Source organism: Podarcis cretensis (genome assembly GCF_951804945.1).
Source record: "Podarcis cretensis genome assembly, chromosome: 5".
Classification (NCBI taxonomy): Eukaryota; Metazoa; Chordata; class Lepidosauria; order Squamata; family Lacertidae; genus Podarcis; species Podarcis cretensis.
The window spans coordinates 16,510,911-16,536,066 of NC_137174.1; the positions used below are offsets into that span (position 1 = coordinate 16,510,911).

Sequence of the window (25,156 nt, forward strand, 5' to 3'; positions counted from 1 at the left end):
GCGGCATCTCCTGGGCAGGGCTGTCTACTCCCAGAGCCTGCGTGGGCCGCGAGACTCCCCGCGCCCGTCCCCGCTCTCTCTGCATTTTGTCGCAAAGTGTCTCCTCGGCGCTCGCATGCTCGCCGCCGAGCCCGTCTCCGTAAGCGTCCCCGGGGCCGCTCCAACTTAGGCGCCCGCCTCGGGCAGCCCGTCTGTCGTTGCGCGCCCGAGTCGCGGAGGGGGTCCTTGCGCGCAGGCGGGCGGCGAGCGCGAGGTGTCTCCTTCACTTCGCCCTCCAGCGCGGCCTTCACGCGGGTAGAAGAGGGAGGGGCGGCGGCGGCGGCGGAGGCGCGCGCGGGTCTCTCTGGGTCTCGGAAAGAAGCACGTCCCTTTCCCCCCCGACTGGGCAGGTAAGGGCCGTGGCGGGGTTACCATGGCAACGCGGGGTGGGGTGGGGGGTTCCTTTTGCCCGGGGTGATGGCGCGGGAGAGGAAAGGAGTTGAAAAGGAAGCATTCCTCCCCCCCCCCCGCTCTCGTTTCCCCGCAACAACAGCCCGGCGAGGTTGGCTCGGCCTCAAATCCCTCCTGCGGGGCTTAATAGGGAATTTCCGCCAAGGTTTTCCGTGGGTGGGTGGGGGGATCCCGAGTGGGGTGTTCCCCCCCCCGTCCCCCCTTTCCCTTCCTTTCCCCCTTGTGTGGTATGTGGCGCAGGCCCTCCTCTCCCCAGTTTCCTGTTGGGGCTTTCCTCTTCGCTTGCTTTTTCAATCAGTCAGTCAATCAATCAGTCATTTTGTTTGTATGCCGCCTTTCCGAAGTTAAAACTATGCTCAAGGCGGCTTACAACGTATATAAGAAAACCACATAACTTCAAACATAAAAGCAATTGTAAATAATCAAACTTCAAAAAGTACACAAGCAAATCGAACAATTTCCACATAATTCCAAAATAAAGATGCGTACAACATGTCACTTGCTTTATTGTTTGGGGGTCAAGTACCCTTGCCGTCTAGTTAAGTTGAGCATCAAGGTGGCTCCCTCTCCCTCTCCTCTGCAGTTTCTGGATGGTTCACCCTTGCAAGTTTTTGGCTTGGCTCCCGTTTGCAAACTGTCCCCTTTGCAAAAAAAGGAGCCGGCATTCTCCTATACTCCCCTTTTCGATCCTAGTTTTCGGGTTCAGATCTTCTTCCTTTATTTGTAGCTTTGTGACGTTTGCAAAGAGGAGAGGAGGATGTGCTTTTCTGGTGGGCTGTACTTAGGCTGGCGATGCAGGGATGGGGTCAGGACTTGCTCCCTAAGATGGCCGCAAGGAAGAATTCACATTGCAGTAGCAGGGAAAAAGTTATTTTATCTTCTCTCTCTCCACCACCACCACCCCTCCTTTATCCCCAATAGCTGCCACACCCAAAGTCGTCTCCTTTATGTGGGACACAGGCAGCCTTCATGAGTAAAGGGACACTTCCGTTCAGAAATTTTCGTGCAGAAATTTTCCGTGCAGAAATTTTCTGTTATCTTTGTGTGCAGCATTCCTCCCCAAAGTCATGACATGAGCGTTATCTGAATACCACGAGAGTTCTGAATTCTAAAATCTGTGTAATTTATTTTTAATGTAATTTTCCATTTTATAGATTCTCTAAATTGGACTAGATAGCTATGTCTTTTAATCCAGCATGTCAGCGTCCAAGACGTAAGTAGGGAGATGAAGTAAGGATGTTGAAGTAACCTAACTAACAGATTTATAAGTTACAGTAAGAGTGAGCTTTGACGATGAGACTAATACCTAACCCACCATATAATCCACAGTCAGAAAAAGTCAAAATAAGTATTTGAAATCCAGGGGGCTAAGCTGCTTAAATATGTGTTTAAATGAAATATTTCTACTGTCTGTTATGGGTGTGTCTGCCTGGACTGCTTAATATGTTAATATATTGGGAGCTGCAGATATTTGCAAAGCCTTGGGGATGTGCTTTGTGATAAGGGTGTGGAGGTGTTTGAAATAATAACTTGAGGGAAAGGTGCAGCATAATTATGTAATCTTCATAACTTGTGGTTTAATCATCATACATTGGGCTGCTCTTAGCAAGGGTTTTGCAAATATTTTCTCTCCTTGATCGTCTGTCCCTAGGGCTCAGTACATAACTGGAATTAGGAAGTGCAATTACTTGCTAAAATTCATTATTAAGAAGTTGTTACATGGCTGGCACCTTCTTATTAATGGTATTGACTTGGAATTCCCCCCCCCATTGGTTTCAATGGGCCTTAAACACTTAACTGTTCAAATTGGCAGGCCTTGTGCTTTATCTTTGCAAATGTATGTTCTGATAAAATTGTCAACATTTTTTGAAATTGGGAGAAAGTGATATTTAGAATGCCTATTAAAACTTTGCCTCATGCTCTACCGACTGAGCTACCCAGAAATGCCCCATTGAGCGTGTAGGGTAGTGGACCCTGCCTATCCCCCAAAGTGAGTTGCTTCAGCTACCACCAGCTGAATTGGCAGCTGAGGAGAGGTGAAGAAATGGGTGGTCTTGGGCGGGGGTTTAATTTGCTGATCCTACTGGATAGGAAAGGAGAAGTTGGCTTTCATTGAGCCCATGCTATCCCAGTTGACAAAACTAGATAGTACAAACCCACACAACTGCATTTCTCTAATTTGCAAGTGAAACATAATTACTATTGCGTTCTTGTCATATTTTTATACCCAGCACAGCAGAGAGATGGAAACACAGGCCTTTGTTGTGGAATAAACATTTATTTATACATTAGTACATGCAAAAATGTTATCCTTCATGCCTCAAATGTGCACTAATACATTTTGACTTGGAAATATTACATATTGATGTTTGGTTCAAACCACTCATTGAATTCTAACTTTCTCCCAAAATGAAAGATCCATCATCTGAGCAGGAGTTCATCAGATTGTGACTAGGGTTGCCAACTGACCAAAAATAATGGGTTTGGCCTGCTTTTGTGCTTTAACAGCAGCATAGTGTGCAGAAATCTGAAACCAAAGCTCTTCACAACGCTATATCTGCCTGTCAATATTTTGAACATATTAATAACAAATGCTGTTAGCCAAGTTTTAACAAGTATTTTGTTCAGTGATATGCAAGTTAAATGTGGTGTCTGATTCATGGTACACGTTTTGCTGATTGGAAAGTTGGCAGTTCGAATCCGTGCATTGTGGCAAGCTCCTGTTGCTCTGTCCTAGCTTCTGCCAACCTAGCAGTTCTAAAGCACACCAGTGCGAGTAAATAAGTACCGCTGTGGCGGGAAGGTAAACGGTGTTTCCGTGTGCTCTGGCTTCCATCACAGTCCTCCATGCGCCAGTAGTGGTTTAGTCATGCTGGTCACATGACCTGGAAAGCTGTCTATGGACAAATGCCGGCTCCTTCGGCCTGAAGGGAGATGACCACCGCAACCCCAGAGTCACCTGTGGCTGGACTTAACCGTCCAGGGGTCCTTTACCTTTTTTACACGTTTCATGCAGTTTGTGTTATATGGAGTGTGCATGTGTCTGTCCTCAATTGTCACAGGATTCTCCATATTCTGCATGAGCAAAGCTGTATTACAGATTAAAACAGATTTGTGTGGAAACAGTTTAATAAGTAAAGAGGATATTGGGTTTTACTTCCACTATGTGAATAGATTTGCAGCTGTTACTGAGTGGCTCTTGGCATTATTGGATGTGAACATCTGCTTTGTAGGACTTTCATGCATGGAATGGGGGAGGAGGCATTTTGTAAAATGCCCCAGCAATTGTTTGCTTGTTATAATGTATTTTAAATATTGGTATATATTTGAAATATTCGCCCTTGCTGTTGTAAATGTGCACCCAGATCCCCGCTAAAAACATCTAGAGGTACGTTAGTTTCTCATCTTAACTTTGCAATTCGTTTTAGTACAGTACTGCATTGCCATACTAAATATATCACCTTTTGTCAAATTACTTAAAAAAAATATGCAGCAGTACTGGCTAACCACCTCATTATGAATTGTTATTTGACTTCACAGCAGACAGAACTAATTACTGCTTACATTTTGTTCTTGTAGTACTAACATTCCCATTATTTTGTCTTCCTAGCTCCAATGGCTATCCCGCCACCATATGCGGACCTTGGCAAGTCTGCCAGAGACGTCTTCAACAAAGGATTTGGTATGAAAACATTTGTAAAGAATATAGTATTGTTTGGAAGCGGACACAACATTTACTGCTGCTCTCAGCAAATCCAAACTATGCTACATAGTTGCTGTCTTCCACCTTTCCCCCACTTTATTGAGCAAATTATTGCTAGAAGTGGAATGTTTATCACCAGAATGTTTGGCATGTCATTAGACATAACTGTAACTTGCTGCTGAATATTTTCACCGTTTAGTTTAGTTTCTCTTTGGACATTTAAAGATTGGCACTGCCAAGTACAGTGGAGCCTACTGTATCGGGAGACTAGTAAAAATATTAAATATACTGCTTAGGGAACACTTAGAAGGTAGCTCAGATCAAAAGTTTCTTACGATAGGCCTTAGCACTATGATTTTCAAACAGTCGTAGATGTTGCAAAGGGAATTTACTATGGTTATAGCAAAGTGAGAACTCACCCGTCTACCTTGGGTGCTGTTTTTTTTCCCTGACAGGAGCAAGAGGTGGGAGTTGAATTAACAATATTCCCCCCTACTAGTGCTGGTAGCTGATTTCCAGCGAGGGAAACCTTAGTTTTCAAACTGTGGGATGGTTCTTCCTTGGGGGTTGCAGGGCACCAGGAGCAGGATGGTAGTTTATGAGGTTATTGGGAGGGATAAGGTCCAGAGGCAGTTAAAAATTTCACTCACCAGCAGCTGAGAACCTGATGGGTTGAATGCCCCTGAACAGAAAGCACTGATTGATGCATTTTTGGGTTTGTGGAAATAAACAATGTACTGCGAAAAGGGGGATTCTGAAAGAGCTGCTGCTTTTTTTCTTGTGTTAATTTGTGTATCATTTTATAACAGTGTCAAAGATTCTGCTCTGTTTCTCTTCTAATGTCAGCGCAGAATTGCATGTTCACTTACATTAGAAGAAACACTTAAAACCACTTTGAGGTTGCTGGTTTTACTTTGTTTTGTTACAATCAAGCTGTACAGTAAGTTTTATTAACTGAATGAATGAACCACTTAAAACAGTTAGGGATTCCCCAAAGAATCCTGGGTACTGTTGGATAATCCCAGTCTCCTCAAGGAGCTGCAGTTCCCAGCGGGGCTTAACTATAGTCCCCTTCCCATAGAACTCTGTGTATACTAGCTCAGAAGAGGAATGGGGATTGCGTTGGTCTAGCAAAGGTCTGTTGAGTTTTTTTTTGGTCCCACAGTGAATCTTTCAGAAGGGTGTGGGGTGAGATAGATGCAGTCCCTGGCTCCCTAAGGTAGGCAAAGATGCTTTAGAGTTGGTCAGGAACCCATCAGAAAGCAGCATGTCCTGGGCCTTGTCTGTAAAATGCTTTTGCTCCCACTAAAAGCTTGGTGTGAATTATTTTGGGGGTGGGTCCTTGTTCCAATATTTCAATTTTAAAAAGTCTTTCCCCCATCCGTTCCGGGAACGAGCATGTGCAGTATATGCAAGAAATGAACTTTCTTCTTGATGTTGCTAGAGAAATTGATTAGATCCATATAGATGGTCATTTCAGTTGTAGAATGCTTTACTATCACTGTAGTTAAATAAAAGCAATGCTTTAGTGAAAGAGCCCTTGCTTATTCATCAGAGATGTAGGTGTCCTAAGATCAGAATTTTGTTACAGTTACAGCGATGCAACCAGGAAGAGAGCAGCGTAATGTTTTCTTATGACTCTGCCTGGAATTGTATTCAAGCTTGGCTGTAGTGTTAACTGCTTGAAACACTGGCATGTTGTATAAAAGGGCAGTAGTAATTTCAGTTCTGTCTGTCAAGGTTTTGGCCTGGTGAAATTGGATGTGAAAACGAAATCTGCAAGTGGCGTGGTAAGTGCATTTTGGTGTAATATTAAACAGTAGCTCATAACCTCTGAAATGTGGTGGGGACCTTTCTCAGCCTTCCCACACACCCTTTCTCCCCTCCCCAGGCAGTAGTAGTAGCAATAATAATAATATTAATAATAATATGCCCTTCATCACATGGTGCCAAGGTGACAAGAATATTAAAATCAGTGAAAACATCTTAACAAGCAAACGGCCATGGGTTAAACTTGTCTCCATGAGGCATTATTATTATTTACCCTCCCTTCATCTTAAGGTCCCAGGGAAGGTCTCAACAATTTAAAATGCAACATTAAAAACAGTTCAAAACAAATTCAATACCAAATTATTATGTTGCATGCTTCCCCCCCCCCCCCCCCCCGTAAAATTTCAAGCACATAGAAATGAAGGAGAAAGTATTTTATTTCCTTTCCAGTTTCTCTTTTCTTTTAAGGGAATCTTTCTAGTCTAATTGCAAACTAAGTTGACCTTGTTTAACATGCAGTGTTCTGATGTGACAGCTGAATGGGGAATCTGTCATGGACTCATTTCTCTTCCTTCCCTTGCAAGCTCCTTGCCTCTCCCTTTTCTCATCTGTAATAATCATAGTTTATTCTGAAGTCCAAGCTGGGCAAACTCATGCTAACCTCAAAGCTATAGTTTCAGATGGGTTTGCAAGCCACAATTTCAATATTAACAGTATTAGCATAGATGCTCAATTTGGATCCCTGTAATGAAGGAGGGAGCATTTTTTCTGATCTTCCAAATCATGGTTTGTACGATTGCCTGAACTGAGAAATTACATTTCTTTTTGGTCATTGTGTGATTCCTTTTAAAGTACAGGTTAATAATACCTCAGGCCCCATAATTATGTAGCTTGATCACCAGGGTCTTTCAGGCATAACATGTTAAACAAGAATGACCAGGTTTGTGTACTTTGTTCTCACCCTTCCTCTTCTCTGTATTCATAGTAAAATTTGGAATTTGTGGTGCTTTCTTCAAATTTTGCCTAAAGAAGTAACATATAGTTTGCTACAGACCAGTTTGCCATAAACGGACCATGAGTTTCTGGTTGCTCTGAGTGTTGTTTGAGGTTTTTATAACACAAGTTGCAGTGACACTTTGAGCATAATCGCAATTGTAGCAGAGGTATACAGATTGTTCGATTTTTCAGAATTTCAGTAAGTCATGGTCAATGGCATTGAAACTCAAAGGTGATTCCGTCCAATTAGTTACGTCAGAATCTTTCAGAAAGCTGCAGGGTTTTTTGGTAAAACAAGTTCTAATTTTTATCTGTAAGCTGCCTTGAGTCCTGCCAAGAAAAAAGAAGGGATATTTTAATAGTTGTAGTAGTAATTGCTCCTCTCTGTATTCCCCTTTGGTTTGTTAAACCTTTTCTTCCCACCTGCATTGTCCTGCTAGGAGTTCGCAACAGCTGGTTCATCAAACACAGACACAGGAAAAGTGAATGGGAGCTTGGAGACAAAATATAAGTGGTCTGAGTATGGTGTCACTTTCACAGAAAAATGGAACACGGATAACACTCTGGGAACAGAAATGGCAATTGAAGATCAGGTAATTGAATTTCGATGTTGCTGAAAAGTTCAGTGGAAGTCACTTTTTACATCTGCTAATTCATAACTTTCCCCCCCTCTCTAAACTAGCTTGCCAAAGGTTTGAAGTTGACATTTGACACAACTTTCTCACCAAACACCGGGTAAGTTCTTTCCCTCTTAAGTCTTGGCACGTTCCACGTAGAGTACACTGAAAGTGAGAGATGGGGTAATGAATGCTACTGAAGAAGACTTCAGTGGCTGGACACATACTGTGGTCTTTAAGAACAAAAAAACACAAATACACAAAATGAATTCACACCACACATAATACTTAATTTAATTTGTCTTAATTTTATAATACATCTCAGGCAGATACATGGTGCCTCATGCCCGCGGTTCAAGGAATAATTATATAAAATCTCAGTGAATTCAAGCAGATGATCCCAAAAACATGTGACAGAGGAAAACCAGCCAAACGTACAGTAATGGCTATTCATCTGACCTGGCAAAAGAAACTTTTCTGTCTCCAAGTGCCAGTTATAAGCAGAGCAGACAGTATGAAGTTGTTTTTTAGTTCTTGTTGGTATCACAGAATCCAGACTTCTCTTCATAAAATGTAGTAGTAGATACTGTTATCAGTTAGATAGTAGTAAGTGGGGAAAGCCTCCATTAACTTGTGTTTGAACTGCCTTGATTCCTAAATTCTGAATAAAACAACTTAAACTGTTGAATCAGTTTATTGTCTTAGGCTTGGCTTCTGCCTGGTTCATGGGGAAGAATGATAGGCAAATATTTGTATACTTGAATGGCATATAATAAACTTACTGATTTCCCTTTACCCCATGATATGGTTCTAGTTATGTCATTTGAGAAAATGTGGAACTACTTAACACCAGGTGAGGCCATAAGTCCAACTACCAGCAGCTCCCCATGATTTTCCTGCCCTACCTAGAGGTGCCAGGAATTTGATACTGAACAAGTTTCCTACTGTAGAGTTGAATTACTGATTTCAAGTAAAGTCATTCTACAAACTCTCTTGCCCCTTAAACATACAGATCTCCTTCCTGTAACCACAGGTCGTCTCTGTGGCTCTTGATCTAGTGAATACTCACATTTTGGACTACATGGACATCTTTAATTTATCTGCTTAAGATGAGAATCAGTATAACTTGTGCATTCCAGGGGAAGAGCGGGTTTTTTTCTTACATATTTCTTTTTCCAGAAAGAAAAGTGGCAAAATCAAATCTGCTTATAAGCGTGAATGTATAAACCTCGGTTGTGATGTTGACTTTGATTTTGCTGGACCTGCCATCCATGGTACAGTTGTCTTGGGTTATGAGGGCTGGCTTGCCGGCTACCAAATGACCTTTGATAGTGCCAAATCCAAGTTGACAAGGAATAACTTCTCTGTGGGATACAAGACTGGAGACTTCCAGTTGCACACCAATGTGTAAGTATCAGAAACTAACACGATTGCAGTTAATGAAGGTATCCAGAAATCTTGAAAACTAGGGGAAATAATTTCATTGTTGGAGCTGTAGTAGCATTGAATATGCCTACATTCTGAATAGATTTTTTGCTGGGTGATTAATTATCAAAATAAATTTTGAAGGTCTAGAATAGCAGAAGTACTTTTTAAGCATTGTTCTAAAGTATATTAGTTTTAAAAAAGTATTTTTAAAAAGTTCATGCATGCATTTATTTTTTTTAATGGGCTACCTTCCCAACTTAGGTTTCATGCTCCAATGAGTAGTTTTATTTCACACAACTTCAACTGGATATGATCTAGTACAAATTGGTATGAGAACTTGCAGTTTCTCATTGATAAATACTGCATTAGAGTGTGTTGGAGTTTTCAACTTGCGATTTCAAAAAATGAGGGCTGCTAAAAAAAATTGTAACATGGCTTGTAAATTCAAAATATATTTTGGTTAAATTAATATGATTTAGTTTTGCTAGGTAAGTAAAATGTGTAAAATTGCATAGAAATCATTAAAAATCATTGCCAAGTACTTGCAGTTATGTTATATATTAATAGTGTTTAGTTAATTGAATATTATTATTAAATTAAGTTTCGCCCCTAAAACTGCATGGAACATCTTGATTAGTTGGAAGACTACAGTACCTTTTTAGCTAGGCAAGTCGAATTAACAGAGACAAGGCAACCTGAGTTGCATTGAAAGCCCAACAGAAAATTGAGGTTTCAGTTACTTAAAAGAAATGATGGTTTGCAATTGTAGCCTTTGACTGGACTTAACCGTCCAGGAGTCCTTTACCTTTCTTACCTTTTAGTGCAATTGGCAGTTAGTGCATAGATCAATCGGGCCTGGAACACTAATGTACTACAGGGTATTTGGTGAGGTGGAGGAGAACTGAATATTCATGAACAGAGCAAAAGAATCTGTTGTGGCTTACCATTGTTGTAGTCTTTTACTTGCCAGCAGTGTCTTATGCCACTTCTCACAGCACTTTCATAAACATAACGACTGCAAAGGAAAAACTTGACGAAATCTATTATTCTTGCCAGTGTGACTTAAGGGTCACAAGTTACTATCATGCCTTTCAGAGGGAAATGGAAGACTGCCTAAACGTTTGCATTTTGTATTATGTTTGCACTTTCTGTAGGGTGAGCCAGGGTTTTTATCTCCCACTACCACCCTCAAATGCAGTCACTTACTATGTCACGGGGAAGCCTCAATGCTTTTCTTCATCTGAAGCTTTTCTTTATTTTATCATTGAATAAAAAAACCATTTCAAAAATATTTTTCAGCAACGATGGGTCGGAGTTCGGTGGCTCAATTTACCAAAAAGTCAGCGACAACCTTGAGACTGCTGTAAACCTTAACTGGGCAGCAGGCAGCAATAGCACTCGTTTTGGAATTGCAGCAAAGTACCTGTTGGATCCTACCGCTTCTATTTCCGTAAGTCGAACTTATAGAAAAAAATGCCATAGCTATCTTGGTCCACAAAACTATACATAGAAAACTTCTATATCCCTTACCATGAGAAGCCCCCCTCCACATCATAGCTTGAATGAGCATCTCCCAACTGGCCTTTGTTCGTGCCTGAGTTTACCTTTGTGAGCTGCCTAACTCCAACTTTGGCACGGACAACTTTTCTTAATGGCTTCGTAGTCTGAAACTGGGTGGGCTCTCAGTAGCACCATTTTTCTCCAAGTGAGAACTAGCCCGGCAAAATGGTTAAGAACATAACCGAAGCCGCCTTGTGCAAGGACAGATAATTTGTCTACCTCAGTATCATCCACATTGATGGGCAGCATCTATTTGGAGTTTCTGAGGGGGCAGGGTCATTCCCACCCCTGTTTCGTAAGTTTACACAGATGAATTGCTTTGTGTGTAGCAGAAAAAGCTGTGTACAGTTGTACCTCGGCTCCTGAACGCCTTGGGAGTCAAATGTTCTGGCTCCCGAACGATTGAAAACCAGAAATGAATGTTATAGTTTTCGAACGTTCTTTTGGACTCCAACGTCCAGTGGAGCTTCCGTAGCTTCCGACTGGCTGCAGGAGCTGCGCTTTGAAAGTCGAATGTTTCAGAAGTCGAACGGACTTCCATAACAGATTCTGTTTGACTTCCAAGGTATGACTGTATGTTCTAAGAATTCTGGTAAGATTCACTCATGAATGGAAATGAGGTCTAATTACATAGCAGGGACTTGATTGCATTGGGGCAAGGTTTCCCACAGCTGTGCTTTGAGCTGTAAATTTAACTGTAGGTGTGCCATTATCTTTTACCCCCATTAGTAAAATTAGGAATAAACAAAGGGAATGGTTGTAAAGTTAAGACAAAACAGTATAAAGCATCCTACTGCATGTTTAAAGTGCTTTACAGATATTTGATGGAGATTATAACAGTCCAATATTGTAGTGAATAGCACTGCTTCTGAGGCTTTTGCCTGGTATGGCGGTAGTGGGTTCCTTTGACCTGTGGCCTCATTCTTTGCCAAGACTCACGTACACAGATGGCAGTATAGAAATACTAACCCATCTCTTATTTTCATTGTGCATGACAAGATAGGAAGCTGTGTCATAGTAGAAACAGGCTTTAAAGCAAAAGAATAGGGAAGAAAACCCAAGTTGCATAGATCTCCTGATTGGAACAGTCCTGAGGACTAGTGATTATCTTCTGCCTACAAATTGTGGAAGCCCTTGGTAGCCAAGAAAAAATGTATGGTTGTCAGGACATGCTCCTGCTCCTGTGCGTCATGTCCCTGGTCTCGTGATAACATCACTGGAATGCAGGAGAAGGTCAGGGAGAAGCAGAAGTGTGAATCCGTCACCCAGTTCTGAGCTAGATAAGGGCTGCAGAAGCACGCTGCCTCTCTTCCTTTGTACCTGCTGGACAGCGGAAGTTTTAACTTGGCAGAACCAGAGATGATACAACATGACTTCTTCATTCTCCTCTGGTGAGGGGCAGCAGGGGTGTTTGTCTGCTGCGACTGGGCCATTGCAACTCCAGCAGCCCAGCTGTGTACAAAGACAAGGCTCTGTGCTCTTGTGTTCTCCCTCCAGCTTGAGGGAGAGTGGGGAAGCGGAGTTCCATTCATCATTACTTGCACACGGGAACTTCATTGCTAAAGCCCATTTGTGAGCTTCTGGGGCTGGTACTCATCCTCCCTAACCTAGCTCATCCTTTAGGAGGAAGCCCCGGGTTTGGTGTTGCCATGGCAAGGGGATGAGAGATTATTTGAAGCCTGGTCATCATGAGTTGAAAAAGCAGTTGAAGAAAGCTTATGCTAGATTACACTCTGGTTGCGGGTGCTGCCTTCTTGTTCTAGTTGGGCACTACAGTAGTACCTCAGCTTAAGTAGTTAATTCGTTCCAGAGGTCGGTTCTTAACCTGAAACTGTTCTTAACCTGAAGCACCACTTTAGCTAATGGGGCCTCCTGCTGCTGCCGGGCCACCGGAGCACGGTTTCTGTTCTCATCCTGAAGCAAGGTTCTTAATCTGAGATACTATTTCTGGGTTAGCGGAGTCTGTAACCTGAAGCATATGTAACCTGAAGCGTATGTAACCCAAGGTACCACTGTACATTCTTTGGAGCAGGGCAAAGGGATGTTAAAATTAGGGCACAACATATTGTGTGACACAAAGGATTGATAAAAATGTCATCTTGCTTCTCATTGTTTTGCAGGCAAAAGTGAACAACTCTAGTCTAGTTGGAGTTGGGTACACCCAGACCCTGAGGCCAGGTAAATAATTTTGATAAGAATGTGAGAGATGTTGAAGGTTTTGATTAATATTCAGGTTAATGGTGGCTGGAGTCTGTTGTTAACATGCTCTTGGAAGTTGGCAGTTCTCCATTCAAGGTTCGAAAGAGACTTGATATATAACAGTGAGAAAACACTGTCCAAAATGTATAAAATCTTATTAGAATAGTCAGTGAAGGACGAGGAGGTAAAATCAGCCATGGTAAAATGGGCAAGAGATCTAGGTCATAACATACAACTCTCAGAATGGCAAAAATTAAGTTCACAGCATGTTATTCTATTAAGGAAAACTACATGAGTTATTGCTGGTATTTAAGGAAATTAGCGATAATGTACAAAATAATTCAGACCGATGTTGGAAATGTAAGGAGGCGGTGGGATCAATGTACCATGTCTGGTGGACTTGTAAAAGAATGAGGGAATTTTGGGATTCATTCTATAACGAGTTGAAAAAGATGTTCAAAACCTGAGGCATTTCTTTTAGGGATTATTGGGATGGCGATTCCTAGAAATTTTAAAAAATTATTTATGTATGCCACCACGGCAGCGAGAGTTTTGATTGCACAGAATTGGAAAAGTGAGACGATACGATCAAAAAAAAAGATTTGCTGATTAAACTAATGGAATACGCCGAGATGGATAAACTGACAGGACAGATAAGGGATCAAGTGAAACAAAAATTTAGTAAAGATTGGAATATATTTAAACAATACCTGAAAGACCACTGCGGAGAATTAATTTTTTTGACTGGTTTAGATTAACTCTTGTAATGAGAAACATCAAAAAGTAGCGAAAAATTGGTTACCCAATTCAAAGTGTTGGTGCTGACCTTTAAAGCCCTCAATGGCCTCGGTCCAGTATATCTGAAGGAGCGTCTCCTCCCCCATCGGTCTGCCCGGACACTGAGGTCCAGCTCCGAGGGCCTTCTGGCGGTTCCCTCACTGCGAGAGGCCAAGTTGCAGGGAACCAGGCAGAGGGCCTTCTCGGTGGTGGCGCCCGCCCTGTGGAATGCCCTCCCATCGGATGTCAAGGCGATGGACAACTACCTGACATTCAGAAAACATCTGAAGGCAGCCCTGTTCAGGGAAGTTTTTAATATGTGACATTTTAGTGTATTTTTCATCTCTGTTGGAAGCCGCCCAGAGTGGCTGGGGAAACCCAGCCAGATGGGCGGGGTACAAATAATAAATTATTATTATTATTATTATTATTATTATTATTATTATTACCAATAAACTAGATTTATTATGATACGCATTCAACCAAGAACTCTAAAGGACCCAAGTAAGAAGGAAAGTCAGAAGTAATTAGAATATTAATGTGTTGAATGAGTAAGAATATATCTTTGTTTTTCTTTATTATGATTTAGAAACACATGCACATTAACAAGAAACTGAAACTTTATACAGTACTGTGATTTTACGTTAAGAAAGCATTTCTGTTAAAAACCAATAAAGATGAATTGCAAAAAAAGAAAGTTAGTTGACAGTTCTCAGAGGATTTACTTGCATTCAGTATGAAAGTTTGAAACATTCCTTTTTAAGTGTCTCTGCAACTTAACTGGTACGTAGGCACCTTTGTGTGAAGCTTGATGCTTCTAATCCCACTGGTGTTGGCATCCATGTGTGTTTCAATATAATTTACTACATTTGAGCATTGAAAAATGTTAGCAGCAACTGATGTGTTCAGTGGACCTTGCCTTCTCTAAAACCCTTTGGTTATATTGATCTGCAGGTGTGAAGCTCACTCTGTCTGCCCTAATCGATGGGAAGAACATCAATGCTGGTGGACACAAACTTGGTCTTGGCCTAGAATTGGAGGCTTAAGAGGTGTGAAGAAAGATGCCGCAGGAAATGGGATATCAGAAGAATATGGCCTTAAAAATGTATTTCCAGTGTGACCCGGGGGGCTTTTTTTCCTACTCAGACGGATGGCCTAGAACAAGAGCTGTATTCAGAGTATTTAGGCAGTTACTTGTTAGCTGGTTTTTAGTTAAATTGGTTACCTATCTAGTTCTCAATTCTGCATTAGTGCAGTCACTACATAATACATTATTTAAATGTATTTAACTGTTGAATGCGCTACCCACAAATAATGAAATAGACTTTATGAAAACCTGTACACATGTGTGCATGTTATGTTTCTTTTAACACGTGATAATAGCCATTGAAATAACAGAATGGATCAGTGGATGTTCTGAAAAGAAAGGTCAACGGTTTTGTTAAAATCACCTTAACTAGAAATACTTTTGGTATCCCAAGGCAATTCGAAAATTATGAATAAAACAAATACACACACATACTTGTGCCTCCAGATATGTTGAAGTTATTGATAGGGAGGGCTGAGGTCCGCCTTAATTTTGCTTTAAAAAAAGCTGCCTGTTGTTCCAGGTGCCCTTGCTGCTCGGCCTTCTGGAGCATTTGCTATGACTCCAGTTTGCCGAAGCTGTTAAATGTCCAGTCTGGGGATTTCTTGAGTTTGGCCATGGCTTAGCGAGATCTTTTGAGTGGAGTACTACTCTTGGGGCAGTCGTTTAGTGCTGCCACAGAGCCTAGGACTTGCCAATCAGAAGGTCGGTGGTTTGAATCCCCGCAATGGAGTGAGCTCCCGTTGCTCGGTCCCTGCTCCTGCCAACCTAGCAGTTCGAAAGCACGTCAGGGTGCAAGTAGATAAATAGGTACTGCTCCGGCGGGAAGGTAAACGCCGTTTCCGTGTGCTGCTCTGGTTCGCCAGAAGCAGCTTCGTCATCCTGGCCACATGACCCGGAAGCTGTACGCCGGCTCCCTTGGCCAATAAAGCGAGATGAGCGCTGCAATCCCAGAGTCGGCCACGACTGGAGCTAATGGTCAGGGGTCCCTTTACCTTTAAGGAATCATAGAATTGTAGAGTTGGAAGGGACCTCGAGGGTCATCCAAGCCGCTGAAATGCAGGAATCATGCCCTCAGCTGTCCATGGGTGGGCTCAAATCACCAACCTTCTGGTTAGCAGCCAGATGCACGGACCTATTGAACCAACCCAAGGGCTGCTTCTCTTCTTGCCTCTTAACAAAATATGCCAGCAATATGAAATGGAAGCGGCTTTGGGAGGAAGAGGTACAGAGATTGCCCCCTCGCTTGCCCTCCTTAGGGGCCATGCCCCTCAACATGGAGAGTGGAAGGGTGGAGATGTATTAGCTCTGTCCCTGCCCCTCTACATGTTGGAGGGCAAATGTCTGCCGTGGGGAGTCTGCTCTGCTTGCATAGGCTCCCCACACAATTTAGAAACCCCGAGACAATGAAGGTGGCAGAGCTAGCGTGCTCGCCTGGACCCTGCCTCATACAGTCCTAATTACACGAGGGAAGGAAATGCCTGAATAGTGTTTCATAGCTGCATTGGGTACATACATTTATCTTGACACATTGTAGAATGTGCCCATCCTTGGTTCATGCGTGAAACTGTTCTTGCTCCCTGTTGGCTTGGGGAGCTATTGGTTGCAGTGTCTGGATTTTTTTAAAGCGCCTCCATCAATTGCTTTCTCCCAGATGTTGAGAATAGCTTGCAACACATCGTAGCCCTGTATTACCCCCAAATGGTGGACCTACAAGAGATAGTAAAAGGTCTGTTCCTCTGCGTTTTTTAAAAAATTACGGTTATTTATTAAATTTGTGTACTGCTCTTCATCCATAGATCTCAGGGTGGTTCACAACATAAAAATAAGAGGTAAAAAAAGAAAATACAACAAGAAAAACAAACCGATAGCCCCCCTCTCTCCCACAAACACATTTAAAAGGGTATTGGATGTTAACCAGTCAAAGGCCTGGTTGAAGAGAAACGTTTTTGCCTAGCTCCTAAAGGTGTATAATGAAGGCACCAGCCAAACCTCCCTGGGGAAAGCATTCCACAGATGGAGCCACTGCAGAACAGGCCCATTCTCATGTTGCCACCCTCCAGACCTGGAGGGGCAATGGATGCCCCCTTCCTGATTTAGATCATTGAGGTCTGCCATAGTCAAAACAAAATAAAAGAAAAAAATTCCTTCCAGTAGCACCTTAAAGACCAACTAAGTTAGTTCTAGGTATGAGCTTTCGTGTGCATGCACACTTCTTCAGATACCTGAAGAATACCTGCATGCCTGAAGATACCTGCATGAACACCTCTTCACATACCTTCTTCAGGTATCTGAAGAAGTGTGCATGCACACGAAAGCTCATACCTAGAACTAACTTAGTTGGTCTTTAAGGTGCTACTGGAAGGAATTTTTTTCTTTTATTTTGTTTAGATCATTGAGGTTATTGAAAAGGGGCAAATGGGGCTTGTCAACATGGGAAGGCAGCCCATCTGGGAGAAGAGCCACTCTGATCTTAAAGCTCCACTGCCTTGCAGATATCTTTGGGAGAAGAAAAGGATAAGGAATTAAGTCCTACACAGATCTGGAGTGGAGTCCCTAAGGTGGTTGGATGCTTCCTTGTCCGCCTTCCAGCAACTCCTGCAGCCCAGCTGGTGCCAAACTTGCTGCTCTGCTTTCCTTTGGACCATGTCAGTGAGGCCAATGGGGTGGGTCTTGTTGTCTGGGCAACCCAAGACCTCCATAGACACTGCCCAGGCTTGTGCCCCGGGAAGGTCACTTCAGTTATTTGACTTCACCCCTGGAGGTTCACTCCATTGTTTCTTGAGACAGATGGATGCAAAGCAATCATTTAAAAAGCCCCAATCTGCTCAACATTAAAGGTAAAGGGACCCCTGACCATTAGGTCCAGTCGTGGCTGACTCTGGGGTTGCGGCGCTCATCTCGCTTTACTGGCCGAGGGAGCCGGCGTACAGCTTCCGGGTCATGTGGCTAGCATGGCTAAGCCGCTTCTGGTGAACCAGAGCAGCACACGGAAACGCTGTTTACCTTCCCGCCAGAGCGGTACCTATTTATCTACTTGCACTGGCGTGCTTTTAAACTGCTAGGTTGGCAGGAGCAGGGACCGAGCAACGGGAGCTCACCCCGTCGCGGGGATTCAAACCGCCGACCTTCCGATCGGCAAGCCCCAGGCTCTGGTTTAACCCACAGCACCACCCGCGTCCCTAACAGGACATTGGAGACTTGCTAATATTGAAATATGTGGGATCTAGAAAAGGTTTTCTACAGGACTTGACTCACCTAGCCTTCAAGATTACAGGGACTGTTCTTTTCATCCAGGAAGCATTTACTGTCTCCTTTACCCAACAGTTGAGCCCCCTTTGTTCTGGTGGCTCTATTTAGCTCTGCAAGGCAAAGCTCAAGTGTGCAAATGATCTGCAGACTTTGGGTCTTCCAAGTAACTTACCGATGTGCTTGGGCTGCCATAACCCCAAGCAAATGTGGCAATGAGGAGACTGCAAGGACATTCATAGCACAGCAAGTAATGTGACACCCAAGTTAAAGCTGAGATATGAGCGAGATTATCTGCAAAGCGATTTGCAAGCAAGTCACAAAGGTTTACCAAGTGTTCCTCATGTGTAAATTAAAGTCTGTAGAGATGGACAGAGAAATTGATTTAGAACATCCTGGAGTCAAGTGCTTGGGAAGTTCGTTTTAGAAAGGAATTCGTTGCAGTTCACATTCACCCCCTCCAGAAGAGAACTAACTCTGTTTCCAGTTTGATTCGCAGCTCATTATGTAATTGATTCACGTGGTCCTTGGCTTCTGCTCCCCTCCAGCCTTCAGAATTTTACAAGCTGCTCTGCTGGAGTATAAAATAGACATAAGAAACCATCAAAACACACAGTGTAATGTGAACAACGGTTTCATTTATTTCCCCCAACAATTAGGATCTTCAAACTTAACACAGCAGCATTACTTTTTAGTGGCCACAAACCCAGAATTAAGTGTGACGAAGCTCCTATACATATACAAATGATTGAAATGCAATTAAATTGAATTAAAATTGCCCCAAGCCCCACTGCAAAAGGAACTTCATTTGCTTTTCAGTTCCCTCTGAAATTATAAGGAATGGCTTTCAGGTGCCATTCAGTGATTTTTGAATCTGTTTATAGTGAATTAATTTGTCTGATTTAGTTCATGCCAAACACTGATCAGAGCTAGAACCGAGTGGCTGAAAAAACAAGCAAAATAATGTTGGGGTAATTTGGGAGAAAGGTTTAAGCAACTTTCCGTCTCCAGAGTTTCATGCAAATTGCCTTGAATGGGAGACAGGGCATGTGAACTTTGACCTCTCTGGAGTTAGGAAGGGTGTACACATGGGATGCAACTTGTATATTGCCAAAATAAGGGGAAACGGCCACCAAAAAAAGAGGATTCAGATTCACATATAGTCTTCAAAGGTTACCATACATATATGTGTGCAAATATCTAGACTTGATTGTTATAATTTAAATAGAAATACAATATGGAAAAGCTGTTCTGGTAATCCGTCTGCCTCCTCAGTTCTGCTGCCCAGATACAAACTGTGGATGGGCAACTTCAAACCACCAACACTCCTTTTTTTGGGGGGGGGGTGTTTCTTAATCTTTAAATTGGACTTGGACAGGACAGCCCTTCAGATCAGGACTGGCCTGTCCATGAGGCAAACGCCTCGGGTGGCGGAATCCCCGGGATGGCTTTCCATCCCTCCCGCTAGAAAAGAGAGGTAAGTGCTGGCGGCTTCCAGCGAGATCTCTCAAACAGGATCTCGCTGGAACTTGGGAATTGCTGCCATACTGCCCCAATCCGCGAGGCTTCAGGGAGGCAAGGCACCTTCCCACTTCACCTCCAATGGCCAAACATAACATGCCGCCCCTGCTTTGGATAGAAGACTGTCTTCTGTCAAGTAGGGTAAAAAGTAAAGGTAAAGTCCAGTCAAAGGCAAATATGGGGTATGGCGCTCATCTCGCTTTCGGGCCGAGGGAGTCGGAGTTTGTCCACAGACAGCTTTCCAGGTCATGTAGCCATCATGACTAAACCGCTTCTGGCACAACAGGACACTGTGACTGAAACCAGAGCGCACGGAAACGCCATTTACCTTCCCGCTGCAGCGGTCCCTATTTATCTTCTTGCACTGGCATGCTTTTAAACTGCTAGGTTGGCAGGAGCTGGGACAGAGCAACAGGAGCTCACTCCGTTGCGGGGAGTTGAACCGCTGGCCTAAATCAGCAAGCCCAAGAGGCTCAGTGGTTTAGACCACAGTGCCACCCATGTCCCATGCTGTCAAGTAGGATGCATAGCCAGCAGATGAAAGAGACACCTTCAAGATGTTTCTCTCTCTGTGAGAGAGTCAGAGCCGTCTTTCCCATTGGTGTTAGTGGTTCGTTGCGCCAGGACGCCAGCCTCTCAGGGGTGCCCTAGCGAGTGGGGGAGTTGCACGGCTTTGCCGGCAGCCTCCCCTTTCCCTGCATGCCCGCTACCTGCGCCCTGCCAACTATATGGCTGGCGGGCATGCAGCTTGCCTCCTAAGCCTCTCCATCTGCTAAAGACGGCCCTGCTCCTGGTCGTTGTCCTCCTCCTCCTTCCTGGTGAAAGGCGGCGCGCAGCCTTCCTGGGCGCCCCTATGCCGGAGAGCATGTCTGCCAGCACTGCTTGATCTCAGCCACCACGCCGGGGATCGGGGTCGTGGGGGAGGCAGAGGACATTTTTCACCGCCCCCTCCCTTGCTTTGGAGTTGCTGGGGGGGTGGGGCGCCGGAGGGATCTTTGCATCACGGTGCCGGATATGCTGGACAGAGTTCTAGAAAGAAAGTGTCAGTTGGCAGCTGCGCTTGGGGTCCTTTCCTCCAAGCAGCAACAGAGATCTGGTGTATCATCCCTGCCGCCCGCAAGCACTTTGCTAATCGTGGAAGCCACAAAAGGGACAGAGGCTATACTGTGGGAGCTTCAGTTGCTCCTGTGCCCTTCCCTCGTCATCTGCTTCTAATGCCAAGGTGGGATGAATGGCCATGGTAGAACATATGACTCACAGAACCAGTGCCAGAATTGTGTATAAGCTAAACAAGCTATAGCTTAGGGCCCCACTCTCTTGGGCCCCCCCCCAAAAAAAATTCACTATTAATATACTTCTTCTTAAACATATTTCAGTTCAACAATTACTTTGATAAAATACATATTTTGTTATGTGCAAATGGCTTTAGATATGTATTAGGTCCATAAATTACCATATAGCATATACCGTATTTTTCGCTCTAGAAGACACACTTTTCCCCCTCCAAAAATTAAGGGGAAATGTGTGTGTGTCTTATGGAGCAAATGCAGGCTCCTTGGCTTCAGCGATAGCAACGTGAAGCCTCTAAAGCACAGAGGGAGCGCTCCCTCCACGCTCCGGAGGCTTCGGGTTGCTTTTGCTGAATCCTGGAGAGCGAGGGGGTCGGTGCGCACTGATCTCTCTTGCTCTCCTGGCTTCGCTTTGCTGCAGAGGCGCTGCACAACTTTCCCTCTCTGCGCAGTGCCCCTTCAGCGAAGCAGGAGGAGAAATGGAAGGGGCTCCGTTTTTCCTGCCACTTCACTGAAGGGGCACTGAGCAGAGAAGGGGAGATTTTTTTCCCCTTGTTCTTCTCCTCTAAAACACGGTGCGTCCTATGGTTGGGTGCGTCTTATAGAGCAAAAAATACGGTATTCAACACACACAAAAGCGACAATTTGTTGTTGACAAAGGACAGCTGGACATATCAAGGGCCCCATTACCTTCAGTAGCTTAGGGCCACATCAAACCTAAATCCGGCCCTGCACAGAACCAAGGGCTGCATGCATCTATGAGGCTATGTGTGGGTAGGCTTGCCATACGTCAGGAAATTTCGTATCCTGGTTTTTGGGTGTAAAAATGGCATCGAGGGAATTTTGGCAAATTGGCAAAATGCCAGGGAAAACCTGGACGTATGGCAATGCAATGGAAAAAGCAGTTGAAACATCTCAAATAGCTTAAAAACACTATTTGGGGTGTGGAGGTTTCTCCAAAAATGCTCAGCAGTTTGGGTTTGTTCCCCAAAAAGAAAGTTCAACAATTATGTGGGTGTCAGGAATTTTACTTTTTTGAAATATGGCAACCCTATGTGCAGGGAACTGTGTTCGCTTTTTGCCTGCTGAAAAAGAGTCACCAGTAGCTTGCGGGGCTGAGATGGTAGAGTTTAGAAACAGGAGGAGACCAGTCTGATGTGGAGCAATTGCACCATCTGCTGGCAATCCAGAGCAAAAAAAAACCAAAACCAAACTACGGAGGAGAGATTTATGGAATGCCACTTAGTGGATAAAAGGTAAAGGTAAAGGTACCCCTGCCCGTACGGGCCAGTCTTGACAGACTCTGGGGTTGTGCGCCCATCTCACTTAAGAGGCCAGGGGCCAGCGCTGTCCGGAGACACTTCCGGGTCACGTGGCCAGCGTGACATCGCTGCTCTGGCGAGCCAGAGCCGCACACGGAAACGCCGTTTACCTTCCCGCTGGTAAGCGGTCCCTATTTATCTACTTGCACCCGGAGGTGCTTTCGAACTGCTAGGTTGGCAGGCTCTGGGACCGAGCAGCGGGAGCGCACCCCGCCGCAGGGATTCGAACCGCCGACCTTTCGATCGGCAAGCCCTAGGCGCTGAGGCTTTAACCCACAGCGCCACCTGCGTCCCCACTTAGTGGATAGCTGGAGCCTAAACCCTAACCGCTGGTGGTCTGGCTAAATCTATAACTACATAAATATATAGTTGCAGAGTCTCCAAGTGTCCCTATTTTCCAAGGACGTTCCCGATTTAGAGAAGCTGTTCCGGTTTCTGATTTGATCTAGGAATGTCCTGCTTTTCCTTAGGATGTCCCAATTTTCATGGGAGAAATTTTGGAGGTTATGGTAAGATGTCCCACTTTTCATCAGAGAAATGTTGGAGGGTTTGGTTGCAGTTTCACATGGTAAGCTTTCCTTTGACTTAATACTGTCTATGTGTGTGTGTGTGTGTGTGTGTGTGTGTGTGAGAGAGAGAGAGAGAGAGAGAGAGAGAGAGAGAGAGAGAGAGAGAGATGGGGGGGTTGTATGTGAATGCTTAGTACAGGCTTCCTCAACCTTGGCCCTCCAGATGTTTTTCGCCTACAACTCCCATGATCCCTAGCTAGCAGGGCCAGTGGTCAGGGATAATGGGAATTGTAGTCTCAAAACATCTGGAGGGCTGAGGTTGAGGAAGCCTGGCTTAGTACTTCCTCACCCCACAATCCTTGCACATAGAAAACCAACATTTCAGAAGGAAAGTTCACCCTTCTCCATGATGTGCTAGCTTTCTAAGTAAAGGAATATGTGGGGTTTTTCTTTTTTTCTTTTGAATGATGCATTCAAACACATAACCGTCTCACATTTCCATTTCATCTCGTTTATTATATTTCCATGCTTCTTTGCACTCACACGTATCAAAAGGGGCTCGCAAAGGATAAATAACAATAACAGAACAGCACGTCACAGTTACAACTTAAATCATATAGAAAAACTAACAAATTGTCTGTAGCAATTGCAAATCATCAGTAAAACAACCACTTTAGGTAAAACACCTGAAGGAGTGTCTCCACCCCCATCATTCTGCCCAGACACTGAGGTCCAGCTCCGAGGGCCTTCTGGCAGTTCCCTCAATGCGAAAAGTGAGGTTACAGGGAACCAAACAGAGGGCCTTCTCAGTAGTGGGGCCCACCCTGTGGAATGCCCCCCCATCAGATGTCAAGGAGATACAGTGGTGCCTCGCAAGACGAAAAGAATCCGTTCCGCGATTCTCTTCGTCTAGCGGTTTTTTCGTCTTGCAAAGCAAGCCCATTGACGGCTTAGCGGCTTAGCGCTATTAGCGGCTTAGCGGCTTTTAGCGGCTTATCGGCTTAGCGGATCAGCTGATAAGCGGCTTAGCGGCTTAGAAAAAGGGGGGGGGGAGGAAAAAAAAGTCTGAAAAACTCGCAAGACATTTCGTCTTGCAAAGCAAGCCCATAGGGAAATTCGTTTTGCGAAGCGCCTCCAAAACGGAAAACCCTTTCGTCTAGTGGATTTTCCGTCTTGCGAGGCGTTTGTCTTGCGGGGCACCACTGTAAGTAATTCTATAACCTTTAGAACACATCTGAAGGCAGCCCTGTATAGGTTTTAAGGTTTAAGGTTTTGTGATTTTTTTATATATGTTGGAAATCACCCAGAGTGGCTGGGGCAATCCATCCAGATAGGCAGTGTACAAATAATAATAATAATAATAATAATAATAAGAAGAAGAAGAAGAAGAAGAAGAAGAAGAAGAAGAAGCAATTAAAAAATTAGCTAAACAGCACAACCACAACAAAAGTCCTATTATCTGCCTGATGTAGGACAGTCCAGGTCAAGTTCTACTGGGCAATTCTACTGCCCATGCAACAAGCCCAGAGCCCCATGAGGACTCAAGAACAGCTGACATAGTTGGGTATGCTTAGTTAGGAGGAGATAAAGTATGGGGTGGGACGGGATGTGTTGGGGGTCTTCAAATACCTGAAAGGTTGTCACTCAGAGAAGATGGAGCAGACAGTTGTTGAGAGTGGTTAGGAGACTCCTATTCCCCTCACAGAGCTACATTTCTCAGAGTTCCCCAGGGAGAGGGATTGACTGTTAAACCTCTCTGGGAATTCTAGCTATGCAAGGGGAACAAAGGTCTCCTAGCAACTCTCAGCACCCTTAACAAACTACACTTCCCAGGATTCTCGGTGGCGGGGGGAGCCGTGATTATTTAAAGTGGCGCCATACTGCTTTTAGGGCATAGCGCTGAAGAGAGGAACTGAAGCGAATTAGCCCCCAACACTGCTGCGGCGATGCGTGAATGGGTCTAAAACCTCAGGTGAAATGGGCTTAGTCTCCTGAGTTGCAGTAATAATAACAATAATATATTTATTATTTATATATACCCCGCCCATCTGGCTGGATTTCCCCCGTCACTCTGGGCAGCTTCCAACAAAAGATTAAAAATACATCAAAACATCTGTCATTAAAAGCTTCCCTAAACAGGGCTGCCTTCAGATGTCTTCTAAAAGTCAGGTAGTTGTTTATCTCCTTGACATCTGATGGGAGGGCATTCCACAGGGTGGATGCCACCACCGAGAAGGCCCTCTGCCTGGTTCCCTGTAGTTTTGCTTCTCGCAATGATGGAACCGCCAGAAGGCCCTCAGCGCTGGACCTCAGCATCCGAGCAGAACAATGGGGGTGGAGGCGTTCCTTCAGGTCTTCTGGGCCGAGGCCGTTTAGGGCTTTAATGGTCAGCGCCAACACTTTGAATTGTGCTCAGAACGTACTTGTTGTCACTAGGTTTTCCCTGCACTCGGATAGGCTGCTGTTTCCCAACACTGCACCAGAAAAGTTGTTTATCTCCCCCCCGCCCTGCCCCACCCCAATGGTAGCTATCAAACTGCATTTCTCTTGGTTTGGAATTGACAGCTGGACTTGTGAACTTGAAGTTCTGCATAGGCAGCTTATGCAATTCATTTTCCTGGGACTTGCACACACACACACCCCAATTATTTTCTTCTTTGAAAGGAGGACAAGCACTGC

General features: G+C 44.2%; 1 protein-coding gene and 1 long non-coding RNA gene across 3 annotated transcripts; one reads left to right on the forward strand and one right to left on the reverse strand.

The window, feature by feature from the left end:
* Positions 1-222: 222 nt before the first annotated feature.
* Positions 223-15,021, forward strand: VDAC2 (voltage dependent anion channel 2). 2 transcript variants are annotated; one of them, XM_079975470.1, is made up of 10 exons: positions 223-389; positions 1,605-1,663; positions 4,061-4,132; positions 5,894-5,943; positions 7,360-7,512; positions 7,602-7,654; positions 8,716-8,943; positions 10,264-10,414; positions 12,645-12,702; positions 14,455-15,021. In XM_079975470.1, the coding sequence occupies exons 2-10, from the start codon at positions 1,630-1,632 to the stop codon at positions 14,544-14,546; spliced, it is 891 nt and encodes a 296-aa protein (XP_079831596.1). In that variant the 5' UTR covers positions 223-389; positions 1,605-1,629; the 3' UTR covers positions 14,547-15,021. The 2 variants fall into 2 exon arrangements, with proteins under 2 accessions (XP_079831596.1, XP_079831597.1); XM_079975471.1 differs by lacking the exon at positions 1,605-1,663.
* On the reverse strand, positions 5,954-24,195 carry LOC307215811. Its single transcript, XR_013838624.1, has 3 exons — positions 24,107-24,195; positions 18,012-18,405; positions 5,954-7,249 (listed from the first exon to the last, which is right to left on the reverse strand). It is a non-coding gene; the product is annotated as an uncharacterized lncRNA (long non-coding RNA).
* Positions 24,196-25,156: the final 961 nt, after the last annotated feature.